Source organism: Callorhinus ursinus, unplaced genomic scaffold (assembly GCF_003265705.2).
Source record: "Callorhinus ursinus isolate GAN/ISIS: 27379988/994484 unplaced genomic scaffold, GSC_fseal_2.0 scaffold5, whole genome shotgun sequence".
Taxonomy (NCBI): domain Eukaryota; kingdom Metazoa; phylum Chordata; class Mammalia; order Carnivora; family Otariidae; genus Callorhinus; species Callorhinus ursinus.
This window is the reverse complement of record NW_027397067.1, coordinates 900,439-920,969: the sequence shown is the minus strand read 5'-3', so window position 1 is coordinate 920,969 and position 20,531 is coordinate 900,439. Positions and strand designations below refer to the sequence as shown.

At 40.7% G+C, this 20,531-nt stretch overlaps 1 protein-coding gene across 5 annotated transcripts; it reads right to left on the bottom strand.

Moving 5' to 3' along the window:
- Positions 1–1,937: 1,937 nt before the first annotated feature.
- On the bottom strand, positions 1,938–20,258 carry MCM4 (minichromosome maintenance complex component 4). 5 transcript variants are annotated; one of them, XM_025870583.2, is made up of 17 exons: positions 20,196–20,258; positions 19,955–20,038; positions 19,413–19,577; positions 18,903–19,066; positions 18,707–18,808; positions 18,358–18,453; positions 18,182–18,277; positions 16,804–16,942; positions 13,969–14,189; positions 10,534–10,654; positions 8,172–8,431; positions 7,350–7,715; positions 6,772–6,899; positions 5,484–5,691; positions 4,223–4,451; positions 3,534–3,667; positions 1,938–2,691 (listed from the first exon to the last, which is right to left on the bottom strand). In XM_025870583.2, the coding sequence occupies exons 2-17, from the start codon at positions 20,022–20,024 to the stop codon at positions 2,599–2,601; spliced, it is 2,592 nt and encodes an 863-aa protein (XP_025726368.2). In that variant the 5' UTR covers positions 20,025–20,038; positions 20,196–20,258; the 3' UTR covers positions 1,938–2,598. The 5 variants fall into 5 exon arrangements, with proteins under 5 accessions (XP_025726368.2, XP_025726367.2, XP_025726366.2 ...); XM_025870582.2 differs by having other exon boundaries at positions 20,153–20,225; XM_025870581.2 differs by having other exon boundaries at positions 20,133–20,217.
- Between the last annotated feature and the right edge of the window lie 273 nt (positions 20,259–20,531).

The window sequence follows — 20,531 nt, the reverse complement described above, 5'->3', positions numbered from 1 at the left end:
CATTGTATAATATTTCCATCTTGGCATTGAATTAAAAGGTTTAGAAAAAAAATTACTAATGTATAAACTTCAGGGAGAAAAATCTTAAGTCAACAACTATTTGAGTATACATTATTTCCCAAGCAATTTCAGGTACTATCAGGACATATTCAATTGCAAATATGGCTTCCAATTTCCTAGCCATTACTGCAGGATAAGAATTTGGAGAAAGAATCTGTCTTTATTTCTTATATCAATTTTAACTCCGCAGAAGTGTATAATCAGCTCTGGAACTTCATGACACCTTGACTTCTAGCTACCTAGTACCTAGTACCTAGTGGCAGCGATGGAGTGTTTTTTAATTAGTTTATATTTGTACAAGGGACTCATCTTTTTGTGACCTTATTCAGTATGTGATTGGGGGAAAAGTCAAGAGAGCTCATTCTCAGTGGCCATAGGATGGTTTCCAATTACTTTCAGGTAACGTTGCCTCATAAAACCCTACACGTGTAGTTTTCAGAATGATAATGTATGCTATTTACAGCTTATCAGTGGCAAGCTCAAGTACAGCCTCAGAACCAGTTATCTCTGAGTAACTCAGGAGATGTGAGTAAAACTTATTTCTAGTCTGAATAACATGTGGTCACAAGAACACAGTTCAACAGATTCAAACTTCTCTCCTCAGTAGAACATTTATGAAGAATGTGTCACGTGACAGGCACCAAGGAAACTTCTCCGCGTCATTTGGAAATGTAAGCAATGAGTCCAAAAGCACTGAACAGTTAAAAACCTGAGTTATAGCCAGAGCATGGCATAGTTAAAGTTAAATTTTTAATCAGAAGACTTGACTTTTAATTCCAGCTTCATCTCTTGCTTTGGGTCTTCAGGCAAGAGATGAGACTTCTTGCTTCCTTCATCTATAAAAAGGAAAGACTGAACTTACAGAGTGGCTGACAATTACATATAAAAGGGTGTCCTACACAGTGAGTTCGCTGAGAAAACTTCACTAGTAAAGTCACTTGCTGGGCAGTGGGCCTGGATCCTTTGGTGAAGCCCCAACCTAACTACTGCCTCCTTCAAAATATAAGGCATTTTGCAAACCTGTCAAGAACAGCACAGATAAGAATGATGACTGACAAAAACAAAGAGTCTGATGAAAATTTGACTCTAAGGGCACCTGGGTGGTTCAGTCAGTTAAGCATCTGACTCTTGGTTTCAGCTCAGGTCATGATCTTGGGGTCATGGGATTGAGCCCTGCGATGGGCTCTGCACTTAGCACAGAGTCAGCTTGAGATTCTCTGCCTCTCCCTCTACCCCTCCCCCTTGTTCACATATGCTCTCTCTAAAATAAAGAAGTAAATAAATAAATAATAAAGAAATAAAATCTAAAAAAAAAGTCTCTAAATATCATTCCAATATTAACATTTTAATGCTATTTAACCATTCAGTTAGTCCTATCATTTCCTATGGATACTGGATTAATGAATGTTGATCCTAAATTATAAAAAAAAAGGCTAACTCATATAATAACTTCAGTGTTTTAGAGATTATTTATTATAGTCCTATTTCCATATAAAATTCCAGCCTACGGTGGTTTCATAAGAATAATGCCTGCTACGAGATGCCTGGGTGGCTCAGTTGCTTAAGCATCTGTCTTAGGCTCAGGTCACGATCCCAGGGTCCTGGGATTCAGTCAGTCCCGCGTCAGGCTTCTTGCTCAGCAGGAAGCCTGCTTCTCCCTCTAACTGCCACTCCCCCTGCTTATGCTCTCTCTCTGATAAATAAATAACATCTTAAAAAAAAAAAAAGGATAATGCCTGCTAGGAATGAAATAAATTGGAATTTATAGTGAATTTTTTTTGTGCGTTCTAAAGTACTCACTACTATCATGAATTTCCATGAATAGTATTTATTCAAGCTTTTTCTCTTAATGAAAAATAATACCAGATAACCAAATATTACTTATTCAATCATTTATTTAGGAAAAAGTTTATATATTAGGAAAAAGTAGAAGTTAACCTAGAATCTAATCATTTCCAACCACCTATTTTTTTTTTAAATCTTATGGAAGCCATGAGAACAAGCCTCTAGAAGGAATTACACTTGAGAGCTGTTAAGAGGGAGAAAGGCTCTGGTCCTTCATTACCTCACACTGAATGATATGCACTGGCTAAGTTTTATCTCATATTACAAAAACTTCAAGCATATGGATGATTGCCTTTAGAAAGTCCAGTACAAAAAACATGACCCATGACCCAGACTATCATCTCCAAAAAAGACTTGACATCCTCACATATACATACATACATATATATATGGCAATACAGATTAAAAGCCCTGGTGCTAAAATAATGGCACTTAAAAAAAAAAAAAGCCTCTACTGTAAATTGTAAATTGGCACAGCATTTTCACTTAAAATGTTAAACAAGTGAAAACATACACTTCATTATGAAAACTCAACCCAGGTTAGAAAGTTTTTATGGAGCCTAATAATGACTTTAAGAATCTATTTCCACTGACAGCAACAGTGGTAGCTGATTGGCCCCTATGCAGCACACATATGTACACAAGTACAACACCCAAGTGCAGACACACACAGACAGCACGCTCACAAGAGCTTCAGAGCAAGCGGACAGTTTTGCCAGTTACTGTTAAGAAGTCATCATCAGCCAAGGCACGCAGGGCTTCTTCAAACATATCTTTGGTAATAGCCTTGGGGGAAGAGATGAAAACAATTATTTTAGACATCAAGTACTCCCTTAACTGTTAGATATACATTGATTTCAATGTAAAGAATCACCAGTCTCTTTTCTTTTTGGTGGCTATATACATTCCTTAGGTTCTAACTCAGGAGGGGCAACCATTTCCTGTAGAGGGCCTGATGGTAAACAGACAGGCTGGACATCTACCCACATGGTCTGTAGAAATATAGAAATATTCAACTCTGCCCCTGTAGTGCTAATGCAGCTGCAGAAAATATGCAAGTGAAGAGGCGTTATGAAAGCGGGCAAATGGCTGGACTTGGACCCTCAAGTTCTTTTCACTGGGCAATCCAACTTTATTTACAAAAGGGAACCTGATCATATCATCATTAAAATAAGATGCATGGTTAACACTATGTATAATAGGAAGAAGCTGCAAACACCCTAAATGTCCAACAATTGGTTAGGAAATGATGGAACAGGCATGCAAAGGGATCTTTCCCAATCATTATAAATAATGTTATTAAGTCTATTTACCATCACAGATGATGTTAATAACATTTTTAATTAAAAACCAAAGAAAAAGCAAGTTATATAACAGTGTTACTCTAATTGACTATGTTCATTTTTCAAAGAAAAGACCACATGTGTACATATACACATGCAAAAACTGTTAAAGGAATACAACAAAATTTTGTTATTATTTCTTGGGTTTATGGGTGATTTTACTTTTTTTAAAAATCCAGATCTATATTTAATACTGAAAGAAAAACACTTAAAAAAACCTTAAAAGAAGTACTAAGTTAAAAAAGAAAAACTCCATTATGCAAAAAATACTTATAAAACACTTACTATGTCAGATTGTCCCCGGATGTCTTCAAAAAGTTGCTGGTATTTTAGAGCTGGTGTTTTGCCCTTAGATAAAATAAGTTTTTTCAATGCTTCAGCTAACTCTTCTTTCCGTTTACGAGAGGTGGCACTCATTCCTGATTTAAAAGAAATGAAAAAAAAATTAATGGAAATATTTCTGCTACAAGGAATTTGAAATATTTCAAATTTCCATAAATATTTCTTTAGCAGTGTTGCTACAAAAAAGGTTAGGGGACAGTGGCTGAATGCGAAAATATATTCAAAATTGTGAGTTCTGAATTCTCTGCTGTTTCCAATTCTCTATAAGCCAGTAACTGCTTGTTTCCACTGAAACACAGTCCACATAATCTGTATAGCAAGTAGTCAGTGCTCATTAAGAAATGAATTACTTCTTTAAAGTGGACTAACACAGGTGCCTAGATAGCAGAAGAGCACTGTGAAATTAGATACAACACTGTGTGTGTGCATTCTGTATGCTAGGCGTTATTTTTCTCAACTTTTAACAGATTCTCAAAGAGGCCTTAATCTGAAAAAGGTTAAGAACCTCTGCCACTTCAAATGATTTAACTGTTAGCTCAAATATGAAATATAAATTACTTGTATGTTGTGTATATATATATATATATATATATGTATTAAAAATCTCTCATGTGCTCTTATGTTCAATGCACCTGTAGTTAAAATAGATATGTCCACAATGCCAGTCCGGGGGTCAGTGGCAGACTGCTTTAGAGCTTCCCGATGGAGACGTTTTGCTTCTTCAACATCAACTGCTTCAACTTTGCTTGAGAATCGTACTTTAGCATGGGCTTCTGCTAGTCGAATTAATGACTCCAGCTGTCGAGGGTATGCAGAAACCATTCCTCGGCTGCTACCAATCTTCCTCATGTCTACATAAGCCTAGTGTAGACAGGAGAAAAAAAAAAAAAACACCCAAAACTCCTTGTAACAATACTTCAATTTTGTGGCTAAACTGAACAGTTAGGATTCTATTAAATAAACTACCAGCTGCCAGGTGCAGTACTAAGGGGAATTAGAAGTCAGATCTAGCCTCAGGCCTTATAGCTCATCAAGAAGGTGGTATCTGATGTGGCTATGAAGAACGAAGAATGGGAGTGGGCAGGGAGGTGTGTGAGGCTGGCACTCAGGGGACATGGTGTGTTGGGGTAAAGGGCAGGTCACAATTATAGCAGAGGACTATCAGAGCGCCTGTCTGAAAAAGGTGTTCAGGCACCAACTCTGGTTTATGCCCCTGCTGAGGGTTCATTTGATGAGTGAGGCATGCAAAGACTACTGGAATAATGAATAATGAATAAATAATGAATAAAGCTGAGTTGTATTAAATTCACATATATATAACATAACTTTATTTTTTTTTGAGCAACTCTTAAGTCTATGATACAAATGGAAAATTACGAATCATGTATAACTTTGAGTATTTTCAGGGGCTTAGTTAGGATGTAAAGCCATCAAACACCAGGAACCTTCTTAATATCATAACGTATGAGTAACTGAAGGTGTCATTTTGCACTGCTGTCCATGTGAAAGGATACTGAAAAGTGAACACAAGTACTCACAAGTCATTTTACTTTTTAGAAACAAGCAAATGGAAGCTCAGAAAAATTAGATGACTTTTCCAGAGTTACAAAGTTACTAACTAGCATAACCTCTGTTTCAACTCATGTATTCTGATCTTAAATTCACTGTGCTTACAAATATTTAATTATAAAAAGTTCCTACGACATATATAAAAAAAATCTTTTCCCCTTTTTTATCTTTGGAAAAGTCAATTTTGCAATGCAGGAGGAAAAAGTAGTTATAGGAAATAGGTTATTAATCAAATTACTTTTTTAAGGGAGATAGTCAGCTAGTTACATTAATGCTACTGGCTATAGGCTCAACAAAAACATTTTTCAGGGTTTAAACACGGACCTCAATGAGAGCCTGGCTGGCTTCCTGGCTCAGACGAGGCATGACCATGCTATGGGCGTAAGCAATGTAGTCCTTCAGCACTGCCATGTCCATGAACTCCTCCTCCACTTGCTCCTCGCTCTGGTAGTACAAAGCGACGAGGTGGTGGGCCAGACGCCTATCATAGGCTTCATCCTGAGGGTCCAGCATGAGGAATATCAAATCAAACCTGAGAAAATATTGTAAAAACACTGTTTTCCTGCTTGGGACACCAACACAGCCACATATGTAACTTAAAAAATTGCTCCTGGGGATCCTGGATGGCCCAGTCGGTTAAGCCTCTGACTCTTGGTTTGGGTCATGATCTCATGGGTTGAGATTGAGCACTGCATCGGGGTCCAGGGTCCATGCTCAGTGGCAAGTCAGCTGGAGATTCTCTCTCCCCCTCTCTCTCTGCTATCCCCCCTCCCCTAAGTGCTCTCTAATTAAATAAATCTTAAAAAAAAAATTGCTCCTGAGCCACCTAGGCACGTACAGTGAACATGTGTGTAGTCAGGGCTGCTGAGGGAGAATTAAGAGTCTGCTGTCCAGTTGTCTGGTGAGCCTTCAGATCAATCCCTTTCTCCCTAACCTGGCCCCAGCAGGCACCCACTCTTCTGGCCATTAGGTCTGCCCAGGAAATGGCTGGTCACCAAATAGCTCAGTCAAAGAAGTAAGAGTCTTCCAAGGGAACTGTTATTGTAATTTTGAAGATTGGAAGATTTAAAGGAAAAAGCATTTAACTGTTTTGGAAAAAAAACAAAAAATAAAACATAACTTTGGGAAAAAGTTGAATAATTAAAATCTAAAATCCATTTATGAATACTGTAAATACTATTATAATCTAAAATACTATTTATGAAATACAATCTATTAATGAAATATTCGTAGCAGTATGGTTGAGAAAAACTGTGGACTACACAACTCTAACAAATTTAATTTTTTAGAACCTTATCTGTCATGTGAAGCTTTTCTCTGTAATTTGATGATATTCTTTAGCGACTTTAAGACTGAGATGAGCAGTAAGTGATGGGCTTCTGAAAAAGATGTCAAGGTGAAATGTGTCCTGAAAGCTTCAAAGAATGAATAAATGATAAGGTGCTACCCACGGCTGAGTAGAGAAACACGGTCCTTGCCATGAAAACCTGACTACCCATATTAGAAAACTTTGCATTAGAGGGAAGAGCTTATTGAATTTTATTATTTCCTTTTATCTCAACCTGAAAATTCTACAAATGAGCAAAGTAAGAGCATCTTTATGTTCTCATACCTTGATAATAATGTGTGAGGTAGCTGGATATTTTCAATGGTAGTTTTTTTAGGATTCCATTGAGACTCAATAGGATTTGCTGCTGCCAGGATAGAGGTACGGGCATTGAGCTGGCAAATAATCCCAGCCTGTCAGAGAAAACAGTGCAGTTAGAAGCTTCACCCTGGTCCTAGCAGGAACAGTGTGAGCTATCTTCACCTGGTGTGGCCTTTGCCATATATTCACTGTCACCAAGAGCCACACACATCACCTTGGAAGGATGCTATCAACAGATTTATCTGGGACAAGGCCATCCTCAGATTCACGCCAACTGTATTTTAGACAAATGTATGCTGGAACCACATTCTTCTCAGAAACTAAACCCCCTGCATGACCTTTAGGACAAACTCAAGTTCTGTGAATACCACATATTAGTGGGTTAGTATAGCAAAAAAAGATCAAAGAGGAAATACTCAAAGACATTTAGCTGAAACCTAATAGGAAAAGTATTCATGAGTTTCCCAAAGTTAGAACCAAAGTGAGTACAGATGCTACATTTCTAAGTATGCCCACGTTTACACATGGAGAATGGGCCTCACCTTCGCAATGGAAAGAGTCTGCTGTTCCATGACTTCATGTAGTACTGATCTTGTACTTTCATTCATCTTGTCAAACTCATCAATACAGCAGATACCATTGTCACTCAGGACAAGGGCACCAGTCTGCAAGACAAGCTGCCTTGTCTCAGGATCTTTCATCACATACGCGGTGAGGCCGACTGCACTGGAGCCTTTCCCGGACGTATACTGGCCCCTGGGGACCAGATTGTACACATACTGCAGCAGCTGGGACTTGCTGGTCCCAGGGTCACCACACAACAGGATGTTGATCTCGGCACGAAATTTGCCTCTTCCTGTGTGACTAAAATCCTTTCTTGTTCCACCAAAGAGCTGAAGCAAGATTCCCTAAACAAACATGTTTAAACATTCACTTACTACAGAGTAACTGAGATCTAGTTTAAATGTTAGAGGTATTTTCTTATCCTGTGAATAAAAAAATCGTAATTAAATTAAGGGAAGGTAAAAACACAACAGTGCTTTAAGTTATCACTAACCAATTTATATAGAAGCACATACAACTGTGCCAGAACGGTGGCCATGTAAATCCTTACTCTGACCCCATCTGGCTTTTGTTATGTTTAGAAACATGTAAGTTCAATGTAGGTATGAGGAAATGAACAAGGATGCTGGGATTCTTGTCAACCAATAACCAAGTTAGATGGTGAGCACCTTGCTCTGTGGACCAGGCCACAGTTCTTATCCTTTGGGGGAGGGGAGAGTGATGGCAGTAGGGAGGGATGTTCATGCCTTTTGATCTCAAAGAACTATAAATCCTGATCAAAGTTAAAAGTCCACTGTTACCTTCTTTATATCTTCATGTTCATAAATGCTTGGAGCCAAGGCTGACGCAAGTCTCTCATAAATGTCTGGCTTTTGAGAAAGTTCCTTGAGCAATTCCACACGCTTCTCTGAAAAAAGTTTCTGCTCTGCTTCTTCATCAAGGCCATGCAGACGTTTTGCATCAGTTTTCCGATAGTGAATGACATCAATGTGGGTTTTGTAGACAGACTTCACGTTACTCACTCTTGAGTTGACTCGAATAGGAACAGCTCGATAGATGCCTGAGGGCACAACCAAGAGAGATGCTTTTACCTTCCCTAAATGGCTCATAAACTAGCAGGCAGCACTTAAAAGATCTGAGGGCTGGCAGTGGAAGTGAGTTTTGAGCACACTGCCTTCATGGCTCTCCTAGAGTCAAGGACTCAGGCCTATACTGCAAAGCTCCCTGCTGAAGGGGGCAAGGCAAGTTGGGAAGAACACAGGTTTTTGAAAAAAGCAGACCTAAAAACATGTTCATCTGTGACCATCCGTTAGCTCTTGGATACCTATCTGAGTATAACCACACTGCACATAATCATTCTGAGATTTAAATGAAATTACTCTGGCTTTAGCACAATGCTGGCCTACAGCTGTGTTCAATAAATAGTATTTTTAAATGGTATTTTCATTTCTCTTAAGTTGAATGTACAGAATCTGCTAAGTAATTATTTGGCTAGAACAAAGTACTAAAATCCTGTACCAAAAATTTGGAAAGGAAATCCTAAAAGCTCTTTTAAAAATGACTTGAATAAATAAAATCTTTAAAAAAATTACTCAAAAATTATTTCACAGACAAGACAGTCTACTGAGTCAAAGGTAAAAATATGGTAAAGAAAAAATTACTACATGTTAATAATAAGAAGTTTTCTAGGTGAATGGCCATAACCTCACACGCTTCCTAAAGAATGTAATTTAAGAACATTAGAAGAAATAAATGATCAACCCTTCAACCATACCAACTCATTTGTTCTCCAAGAAGAAGTTTCCCAAACTGATATTTGTGATGTTTATCTTTTTTGACTTTCAATCTAGAAGCCTTGGACTCTGGGACAATCCAATTTCTTGTTTTCTGAGGAGCAAGAATCTGCTCTATCACAGGCTTCTTAGCAACTTACCATAGATCACCAATCCTTTTGTTTATTTAACAGGTCAATGTAATTCTTTTCCAAAACATAAAAACCAGTTTATATGTAACATTCTGGGAGTACACAACCTTCTTCATAGCAAGCTGAATTAGGGATGGATGACTAAAGTGGCCTAGTTATCTTTACTGGTGCTTGCAATATTTAATCATCACAGAGCAACATCAATACTTATTTTACATCTATATGGTGCTTTCCACAGCCCCCATCCCCAAATACGTTCACCTGTATCATCACATTAATTCCACTTGGCAGTTGAGGATATTAAAATAGCAGATTAAACACTTCATCGAAGGATTCAGACAAGTAGGATGGCAGAACGAGGACTGCACATCTTTCACTAATGACACATTCTTTCACGTTGTTAGTGGACTACAAGTGCTTTTATAACTTAAGATTGCTATGGGCAGCTGTTGGGCTTCATACTGGGGAGACACATGATGAGAAGTCCTAACTCACTGAATACAACCAACGGGCTACACCAAGAGCCACAGCCACTCCTTAGACTCAGTCCCCACCTTGACCTCAATGAACTGTGCCTACTGTCCACACAAACACAGCCCCTTTGAGAAACCAGTGCTCATGCTGCTCTGAAGCATCGAGAGAAAGACTGGCGTATTCACATGGTACAGTGGAACGAGCACTTTCTTGGCTAGAAGAGAGGAGGAACCTTGTGTCACAGATTACCACAGAACCTCAGCTACCGTGAGCTCCAAGTCTCTGAATCTCTGCTTCCTCTAAAAATACCATAATGTAACTTCTGTACAGAAGCAAGGTGCTCTGACCCATTTCCTCTCTATAATAAGTAAATGTTAACCCTTGGCTGTACATTTGGGAAATAAGTAGCAAATTACTTAAAATTCCAAAATTGGTGAGTGCTGCTTCCTGGAGCTGCTGGTATAACTCGAATCTTACCAATACTAGTCTTGTCTGAGTTGTTTTTTCAAGATACCAATGCTATCAGGTCAAAATACACTCATAGCTCTGGAACGCTGAGATAGCAAAGAGCAAGCAACTGCAAGGACAACGCACTGAAAGGTTCCATACTGCTAGGTAAAAAAGTGATTGAAGCATTACAGGCAGGACCAAGCCTCCTGCCAATGAATTCATGACCAAGCCAAAGGACTGACTAAAAAGTATCAAAAAAATAAAAATAAAAAAGCAAGACATACTTATCTCATTAATACAGCCTTCATTCTTACCTGTAATGTTCACTCTGTCTCCAGGCTGAACCTTGTCAACAAGATCATTGTGAGCAAAAAGGATGACAGTATGAGGTGTCTGCCCTGCCGGCATATCTTCAGGAGACTCTTGAAGTTTGATCTGAAAGAGCAGTGGAAACAGAAAACTCAGGAAATGACAAGCATAATTTAGACAAAACTGCCAGTCTTTGTTCCACTCTATTTTTTATGTTTACCACATTTTTATTTTATTAAAAAGATTTCATTTATTTATTTTAGAGAGAAAGCATGCATGCATGTGTGTACACCTGAGTGGGGGAGGGATTGAGGGAGAGGGAGGGAAGCAGACTCCCAGCTGAGCACGGAGGCAGCTGCAGGGCTCGATCTCACAACCTGAGCCAAAAGCAAGAGTTCCACACTCAACTGACTGAGCCACCGAGGCACCCCTACCACATTTATTTTTAAAACACCATTCTTAGGGCGCCTGGGTGGCTCAGTTGGTTAAGCGACTGCCTTCAGCTCAGGTCATGATCCTGGAGTCCCGGGATCGAGTCCCACATCGGGCTCCCTGCTCAGCAGGAAGTCTGCTTCTCCCTCTGACCCTCTTCCCTCTTGTGCTCTCTGTCTCTCATTCTCTCTCTCACAAATAAATAGAAAAAATCTTAAAAAAAAAAAACAAACACCATTCTTGGGGCACCTGGGTGGCTCAGTCAGTACAATATCTGCCTTTGCTCAGGTTATGATCCCAGGGTTCTGGAATCGAGTCCCGCATTGGGCTCCCTGTTCAGTAGGGAGCCTGCTTCTCCCTCTGCCTCCCCCAGCTTGTATTTGTGTTATCTCTTTCTCAAATAAATAAATCTTAAAAAAAAAACACCACCACCATTCTTTGTTTTTATCTCCAGATATCTAACATTTCTTTTAAAAAAAAAACCTTTAATGTGATATGAACATACATTTTGTAAAGATATTGTGTATTTACAAATTCTATCTGGGGGGGAGTGGTCAGTGATTTACGTGACTGTTTTTTGCCATTTCAAGGTTGTAGTGGATATTGCTTTGTATAAATGTTTGTCTAAATTTCTAATTATGTTTTTAGCAGTTACTTCTAGAGATTTCCTGGGTGGAGAAGTACATACTTTTCAGGTTCATGGTTAAGCACTTTTGTGCATCTCTCCTAGTCACTGCGTGCACCTCATAAACACTTAGCCTGGTTACTCATCTAACAGGTATTTGCTGAGCACCTGGCATGTGCTGGACCCTGGTTCTAGGTGTTGGGGACTCCACGGTGAATGAAGTCTTCCCTCAGAGTGGAGTGAGGACAGACAATACACATTTGACAATGACAAATGTAATGGGCAGAAGAAAAAAAGAGCAAGGAACATGGGCAGTGGGGGTGGAGGGGACGCTTTTCATAAAGCAAGGTTAGGGAAGGCCTTTCTCAAAGAACCTCTAAAAAGAGGTCTAGGGGACGTTAGGGAGGAAGCCATGTGTTCTGAATGCTAAGAACAGCAAGTGCAAAGTCCTGAGGCAAACCTGTGCTTGGCTGAGAAGCCCTGTATAAGGAAGTGGTTGAGACACCATCAGTGAGGTCTGTGGGTACAAAGGTGTGTTGTGGTGATGATGTTGGGCCACATAGTTTGGAGACTACTCTAGGATACTAAGTTTTATTTCAAGTCAGTTTGGGAGTCTTTGAAGCATTCTAAGAAAGAATATTACACTATAAGCTCCTTGGGAGCACGGTTCCACATTTGTTATCTCTAGCTCTCAGCACCATGCTGGCATGAGTTGAGGCACATTTGCTCCAATAATTGATAGCAATATTAGATAAAAATTTACATCTATAATTTTCAATTCTTTGGTTAGTAAAAACATTGAACACTTTTTCACATTTGCTAGTATTTTTCTTATTGAGTCCCCATATGGAAATTAACTTTGTAGTATTTTTTTTTTTAAAGATTTTATTTATTTATTTGACAGAGAGATAGAGAGAGCACAAGTAGGCGGAGAGGGAGAAGCAGGCTCTCTGCTGAGCAGGGAGCCTGACATGAGACCTGATCCCAGGACCCTGGAATCATGACCTAAGCCGAAGGCAGCTACTTAACCGACTGAGCCACCCAGGTGCCCCCAACTCTGTAGTATTCTGAACATATTTTATTTAAATTTTAAAAAGTTGTTTAAACATTGTAACAAAATTAAAAAAACTTAACAGTCCTTGTCCCTGTGCCTACTTTAACACCATCATAATCATAGCAAATAAATGATTTTGACTTTTCCCACTTATTTCTATGTTGTTTTAATAACTTCATCTTAACATTTTCATTATTAAAGGCATGCCTGGGTGGCTTAGTCAGTCAAGCATCCGACTCGTAGTTTTGGCTTAGGTCATGATCTCGCAGTTGTGAGACTGAGCCCTGTGTGGGGCTCTGCACTCAGTGTGGAGTCTGCGTCATTCTTTCTTCCTCTCCCTCCCCTTCTGCCCCTCCCTGTGCACACGCTCTCTAAAATAAATAAAATCTTTAAAAAAAATTCATTAAAGACACAAAAGCCAAACTTCCTTTAAAATGTGTGAGAAAAACTTCAGAAAAATTGTCAACTCATTCTGTACTAGTGGAACAGCTGCAAAATGACAAAATTTAACCAAGTAATTTTTACCAATATATTTTTCAAAATATTTTAAAGTAATCTCTACACCCAATGTGGGGCTCAAACTTCTAACTCAGAGATCAAGAGTCACATGCTCTACCAACTGAGCCAGCCAGGCACCCCAATTTTTACTGATCGTTATGTTTTACATGCTTTTGTCTGATAGACTAAATTTTTTTTACAAGCTTAAGTATTTCCTATAGAAACATCTCATGTTAAAATTTTTTTGAAAGATTTATTTTAGGGCACCCGGGTGGCTCAGTCAGTTAAGCAATCGCCTTCAGCTCAGGTCATAAGCCCAGGGTCCTGGGATCGAGCCCCGCATCGGGCTCCCTGCTCAGCGGGGGAGCCTGCTTCTCCCACTCCCTCTTCCCCTCCCCTATGCTCGTGCATACTCTCTCTCTCAAATTAATAAATAAAACCTTAAAATAAGATTTGAGAGAGAGAGGGGAAGGGGGAGGGGCGGGGGAAGGCTAGAGGTAGAGGGAGAAAAAGTCTAAAGCAGACTCTGCACTAAGCGCAGAGCTGGATGCGGGGCTTGATCTCTCAAGCTGAACAGAAAAGAGACGTTTAACTAACTGTGCCACCCAGGCACCGCTCACATTAAATTTAATAAGTCAAAAAGTGGAGATAATAGTGAAAGAATGCATTTTTCTTATTATAAAGTATCTTAGACCATGAGAACATGGCATATATAATAACGACCTGGTGCTCACTGGCAATAAAAAAGGAACATTCCCATCCCAAAGCTGACGCCTTAAGCACTAATATGCCAAAGGGGAGGCCTTCCAGGACACCCAAGAAGGCACATACCATCTGCTTGTCAGAGAACACAGAGCGGTTGTGGATCAGCGCCATGCTGTGGGTGGTGTGGCAGCGCTCACAAACAGAGGGCTCGGCAATGCGGCCACGGTCAATCTCCACCCGAGCTGTGTGGGCACACACTTGGCACTGGAAGAAGGCCTCTTGCATCTCTGGAATCAGCTGGGATGTCCTGATTACCATGCCACTGATGGCAATAAGCTGGTCGATGTCTACAAGGAGTTGGGGAGAGAGGTCAGTTTATCCATCAGCCACTGCCCACAGTCCAGCCAGAGGTGGTCTCTTCCCTGAGCTATATTCCTGCCGGGGCAGGTCGGAGTCTGCCATCAAGCCCAGGAGAATCTTACTGGGAGATGCAGAGGTACCTGGGGATGGCTGGGGTCACAGGTAGGTGCTGTGGCCAGGGCATGAATGTTTCATTGGGTATCCTCAGGTCTGGCCTGGGATGCCCTTCCTGTGTTGTCTTCCTTCTCAACTCCGATGGGACCTCTGGCCTTCTGCCGCATGGCCCTCTGTCCAACAGGCATCCACCACCTTCCTGCTCATCTAGCCCCTGCTCCCTTCCACCTTCTGGGTTTGCATTAGAATCTTTACACTTTTGCCTTCTTTGCCCCATGGACTTCTGCCTCATGCACTGTATCACGTGGAAGTCCTGCTGTCTCAGTGTATGTGAAATGCATTGGCTCCAGAGCCAGATGGTCTGGGCTGAATACCTGTGTGACCCTGGGGACACTGTTAGCCTCTCTGTGCCCATCTACACATGGCAGTAATGGCACCTACCTTACACCTGTTGAAGATTAAAAGCCTGCATACATCAAGCCTAATAAGAACAGTACTTGGAAAAAAGAAAAGGGGCGCCTGGGTGGCTCAGTCATTAAGCATCTGCCTTCGGCTCAGGTCATGGTCGCAGGGTCCTGGGATCAAGTCCCCCATCAGGCTCCCTGCTCAGCAGGAAGTCTGCTTCTCCCTCTCCCACTCCCCCTGCTTGTGTTCCCTCTCTCGCTGTGTCTCTCTCTGTCAAATAAATAAAATGTTTAAAAAAAAAACCAAAAAACAGTACTTAGCAGAAATAAGCACTGTATAACTTAGCCAATCATTACCATCTATATAAGAAAGCCCTTGTATAGAATATTTTTCACTCTTGATCCTGGTTTGGACTTTTCCTGATAAGAAAACTTTAACATAGCTAATTCCCACTGCTGGTTCCAAAGGAGTTATACTATTATTCATAATCAACAAAACGTGGCCTGTAGTTAGCCACAGCGGGCCTTGTAGTTTGTCTCAGCCTTCCAGTACTTATTGCTACTTCACAAGGTCTTTCCCACTTGGTCTTGTCCTCCCTTCTACCTACTTACAAATCTTCCTTTCTTCTTTCCCTAGCAATCCTTATTTTACTTTAAAAAGTAAACTCTGTAGTATGTTACACAAATCAACATAAAAGTTAAAAACTTTTAAAATCAGCTGAGCATCTGGCAATTCCTCTTCCTCTGAAATTATGATAATCTCCAGTCTTAACCTGAAATTCATGTACCAATGCTCTGCCTCTGAAAAATGAACTATAGCACTCTCAGTCTCCTACTTCCTCCAATGTCTCCACTGAATACCCTATCACAGAAGCGAGGTCGGGAACGAATTTCATAAGAAAATATGTATTCCTTTATTCAACAGTGAACTCCAACACTTGCTCCGTTGTTAGCTGTTTTATTTTCTTATAGTGACATTTGTGTCTTTTGTGCATTCATCTATAGGGCTGTTTATAAATTCTCAATAGTTTTTATATCTTAATCTTCACATACAGCAAATACCATGTTTGTCCTGAATTTCACTCTTATGGCTGCTGTCCAGCTTAGGACCCTGCTGCTCCATACTGGAGCTACTATTAAAGTCCCTTAACTGAACTTCAAAACACTAGACCCACCATGAACTTCTCAAGAGTAGCAAAAGCTTTCTCATTTTCTTCTGAAAAAGTATCAATGGCTCCCTACTGACTCTGGAATAAAAATCTGAATTCAAAGCTCTTCAGGACCCACGCCTTCCAACCCTCACACAAACATTTCCTCCCTTACTTTCTGCATCAGCCAGCACTTATAACCTGCATATAGCTCTGCTTTGCTTCTGCCTACATCCCCTTTGTGCTGTCCAGTGTGAATTCATTCATGTCTGCTTTCCAAATCCTTATTATAATTCAAATTCCTCTTTTACCATGAACTCATCCTACCTGGGTCTAGCATTCTCCTTCCCTCCCTGGGCTGAGACATTTCCGGCACTGCTCTCTTGTTCTACATTTTCTTTTATTTACTTTCCAAACTAGATTTTTTTTTTAAAGATTTATTTAATCATCTGAGAGAGGGAGAGAATCCTCAAGCAGACTCCCTACTGATTATGGACCTGAGATCATGACCTGAGCCACAATCAAGAGTCGAATGCTCAACCCACTGAGCCACCCAGGTGCCCCCAAACTAGATTCCTTTTTTAAGTTCCAAAGAAGGGATTATATTTTGTATTTGTTTTCTGCAGTGATTTGCAAAACGTGCCTACTTAGTAACTGTAAAATTACTACATTTGGGTAAAATTACTACATTAAGATAGAGAACTGTCAAGAGTTACAACCTCTTTTATGTCATTTCAGTTAAGTTAAAAGAAGGTAGGGTGGGTTCAAAGGCATATAGGGTAAATGAATCTCACATATATTTAGTCAATTTATAATCTATTACCACTATTACCACTATTACTATTACCATTGGTAAAAAAATACCAATTCTTTTAAAATTCCTTGATGAAATAAATTTTATTTTTACATATTTTCCTGCTATTAAAAAACATTACCTTCTGGATTCAGGTTTCTCATATTCTTCGTCTTTAATGCATTGAATGGTCTTACTTGAATCTGATGTTCTAAGATTGAGTCAGGGTAACGGTCAAAGAAGATCTCATTGACAGCCATGTCAAAGGTTGGGATAACTTCCTATAAAAATAAGTGTAAAGAAGCCAAGCTGTGTTTATATTCCCATCATAGAATTAAATACAAGAAATAAGGCATTTCATATTAGCAAAGTATAAAAACAAATACATCTGGCATAATCCTTAAGTATCATCTCTATATAATCACAAACATGCTGTTTAAAAACCTTAGGTACATTGAGACTGAGCTCTCTCACCTCTGCATATTCTCATTTGGGTTAAAGGTGGTCATATATATGAAACCTTCACAATGTACTGATCTATCTTAGGCTTTTAGTTAGTAATGAAAAGTTTCTGAATTCAGAACTCATAACTTCTATGTTAGGGAACTTGACCAAGGTCACACAGCTATTAAACAGCAGGTTCAAAATATAAAACAAATATAGCTGATACTTGAATAATAAAATCTGACATAAAGCTTAAAATAAAAAGGTTATAAGGGCGCCTGAGTGGCTCAGTTGGTTAAGCGCCAGACTCCTGATTTTGGCTCAGGGCATAATCTCAGGGCTGTGAGATCGAGCCCCGTGTCAGTCTCTGTGCTGGGTCTGGAGCCTGCTTAAGATTCTCTTTCTCCCTCTGTCCCTCCCACCCCAAATTAAAAAACAAAAAAAGAAAAAGATTACAACACAGTTAACATAATCTTATGTTATGCACACATAATAGCACGGATAGCACACAGTGTAATGCATTTATTGATAAAATATTTTTGCTTAAGGGATGCCTGGGTGGCACAATTAGTTGAGTGTCTGACTCTTCATTTCAGCTCAGGTCATGATCTCAGGATCATGAGATCCAGCCCCAACTGGGGCTCTGCAATGAGCCTGGAGTCTGCTTAAGACTATCCATCCCTCTCCCTCTGCCCCCAGCCCCTGCCACCTCCTGCGTGTGTGCACTCTCTGAAATAAATAAATCTTAAAAAAAGTTTTTTTTTCACTTAGGATAATTTACTTCATCCAACCCAAGCAGCTATGAATTTTAAGATTCACCATTATTTTAAATACTATTAAGAAACAACCTGCCAATTAGACTATGACCTGCCACTGACAATAATACACATCCCAATTTTGGAAACGTGAAAGTGTGAGAAAATGTTCATCTTAAAGGAGAAGAAATACGATTTCCTTAAGTTGTGGTGCTCTGGAGGCACATTCTTTCTGCTATCCAGGAAATTCTGCTATTCAAAAACCCTCTAGGTGTTCTGGATGTTTACTATAATTCATCAAGGTCAAAATCAAAATCTTACCTGTGGGTAGCAGATGAGCTGTCTGTATAGATTTTTGTCAAATGATTTTATGTGTTCACAGTTTACATTTAAAAATGGCTCCCCGATGACATTTATCTAGAAGAGAAAACAAAGAGGTTTTGTTCTGCTGATTGTTTTAAATGCATTAATTTGATTTTATAAGACTATTTGATTACCTCCCCAAGTCGTTGCATGTACAAAGGTTCAGTAATATCTATGCCAATATTTTCCTCTTCTTTAGCCAGAGGGTCAATAAAACGCTGAAGGAATCTCTTGATGTGGAAACAAAAAGAGTAAGTTTGATGCATTAGGAATAACAACTACTCAAAATGCAAAATATTATGAGTTATGTCTCATGAGTATGTCTCCACTATTTGGAGACAGACGTAAATAGTATTTTTTTTTTAAAAACATCAACAATTCTAAGCCACCTAAAACTCTAGCCCAGTGTTACAGCTGAGATACTGTTTATAAACCTTTTCTCCCGGCATTTTCAGAACCCTAAAGTATTAAGGTACAGCTCACCTGAAAATTTTCTTTGCATGTCGCCACATTTACATCTGTTCCCCAAATCACAAGTTTTTGGCCTAGAGACTGCTCACTCGCCACTATATCTTCTGTTGCTGGCTATACAGAAAAATATGATAGAACCAGTTAATAGGGAATTACCCATTTTATGTTTCCCAAATGCCCCTATCAGAAGATTGTACTGTGTACTCACCACATCAGACTGCAAATCCACCTGCAGGCCCTTCCGTGCAGACCCCAGGTCAGGCCTCTGCCTCACAGGTGTGCCTCTAACACCACTCCTTGGAGTTCCCTCTACCCGAGAGCTGGGAGTGCCATATGTCAGCGGTGAACTAACGTCAAAGTCAAGAGGAACTGCTATAAAAACAAAATTTGAAAGTCTACAATAAAATTCTGGTAGCCTATCAAATCCTAAACTACAGCATGTTGATTTATGTCATCTAAGCACAAGAGCAAATAATATTCCTTGTAACCTGTGGTGGTTAAGATTCTGAGGACTATTAAACCTTCTAGTATAAAAAAGCACCAAAACTTTTTTTCTCTGTTCACTAAGCCCTAACGTGTACCTATCTTTGTACTCTTTGTGAACACACTAGCTCATGTCCCGTTACATAAACTACCCGTTAACAAAACAGCAAATCTGACCAGCTAAAGCATTATCCATATATTAACCACAGTAGAACTTAGATCGCCAAAAATATACTTGAGGAATGTATTTGAGCAGGGCTGGAAAATAACATATCCTGCGCGGCAGGGCTCTGCAGGTCAGCTCCAGGTGAGGTCGGCATAGGCTGTAACTCTCCGGTAGAGGTAGAATCTTCGCCTCTACGTCTCTGATATGGTGACGACCTGGCATCCTCACTTCGAGCTTGTGACATAAAACACAGAAAAGATGGCCATCAATTCTCACGTTTGGTCTTCCGGGAGTTCCATCAAGTCTCTTGGGAACAAATACAAACCAAACAGAACAAAGACAAATGGGCACAGACGTGCCTAACAATTAGAAATGGTGGAAACGAGGGCCCAGCACTGCCCGCCTCACAAAAAAAGTATCTGCACACTAGAATTGACAAACCATGAGCAAATGCTCGCCGTCCTCACATCTTACTCCCCCTGGGACTTAAAGACTGCGCTCAGAGCCAGAAATCAGGCGCACAGACCAGGCCTCTCTGTGGTGGCGGGAAAAAGCCCGAAGAGGGGAAGGGAGGGTAACGTGGCGGGCTCGACTCAAGGGAAGGGACTTACGCGTCTGCGCAGAGGTGGCCCGCCCGCGCCGGCCGCCGCGGCGGCTCGGGGTGGACGCCGGGGACGACATGATGCTCGTGGAATCTGCGCAAGAAAAGGGCAGGTTCCACCCGCATCCGCCCCGGCTTTCTCCCTCCCCACCGCACAGATACCCTCTCTAGGCTCCGCATCGCGCCACCCCAGCCCACACGCTGCTACCGGGGAAGCTCGCCTCTGACGCCCGCAGGGCACCCGAACGCACCGGGTGGGTCGCTCTCCTACACAGCACGAGCGGAACAAGGTTTCGCGCCGGCAGCACCATCGTCAACGCCCTGGGCGGTGCCCCACCAATCACAGCAGCGCTCTCGCATGGCTCCGCCTCCGGGAGGTGCCACTGTGCACCAACAGGGGGGACTGAACGGCCTCCTTCGGCGCCCCACGGAAGGCAGACGCAAGCCTCGCTCGGTTCCCCCCTCCGTTTAGATGGTCTGGTCCCTTGCTAGACTGCGTTTTCGCGGGAAACCTGAGGAGTCCCGCCAGACTGTTCACCGAGGGGTTGATCTACGCTGTATTGTCGGCTAAGGAGAATATCCTTTAT

Bases quoted from the DNA above. Each gene is read 5' to 3' on its own strand.
- MCM4 (XM_025870583.2), bottom strand. From the start codon at position 20,024: ATGTCGTCCCCGGCGTCCACCCCGAGCCGCCGCGGCGGCCGGCGCGGG. The intron at 18,454-18,706 runs GTGAGCTGTACC...TTCCACATCAAG, and splicing joins CATGCAAAGAAAATTTTCAG to AGATTCCTTCAGCGTTTTAT. The intron at 8,432-10,533 runs GTAAGAATGAAG...TTGTGCCCTCAG, and splicing joins AGACAGAGTGAACATTACAG to GCATCTATCGAGCTGTTCCT.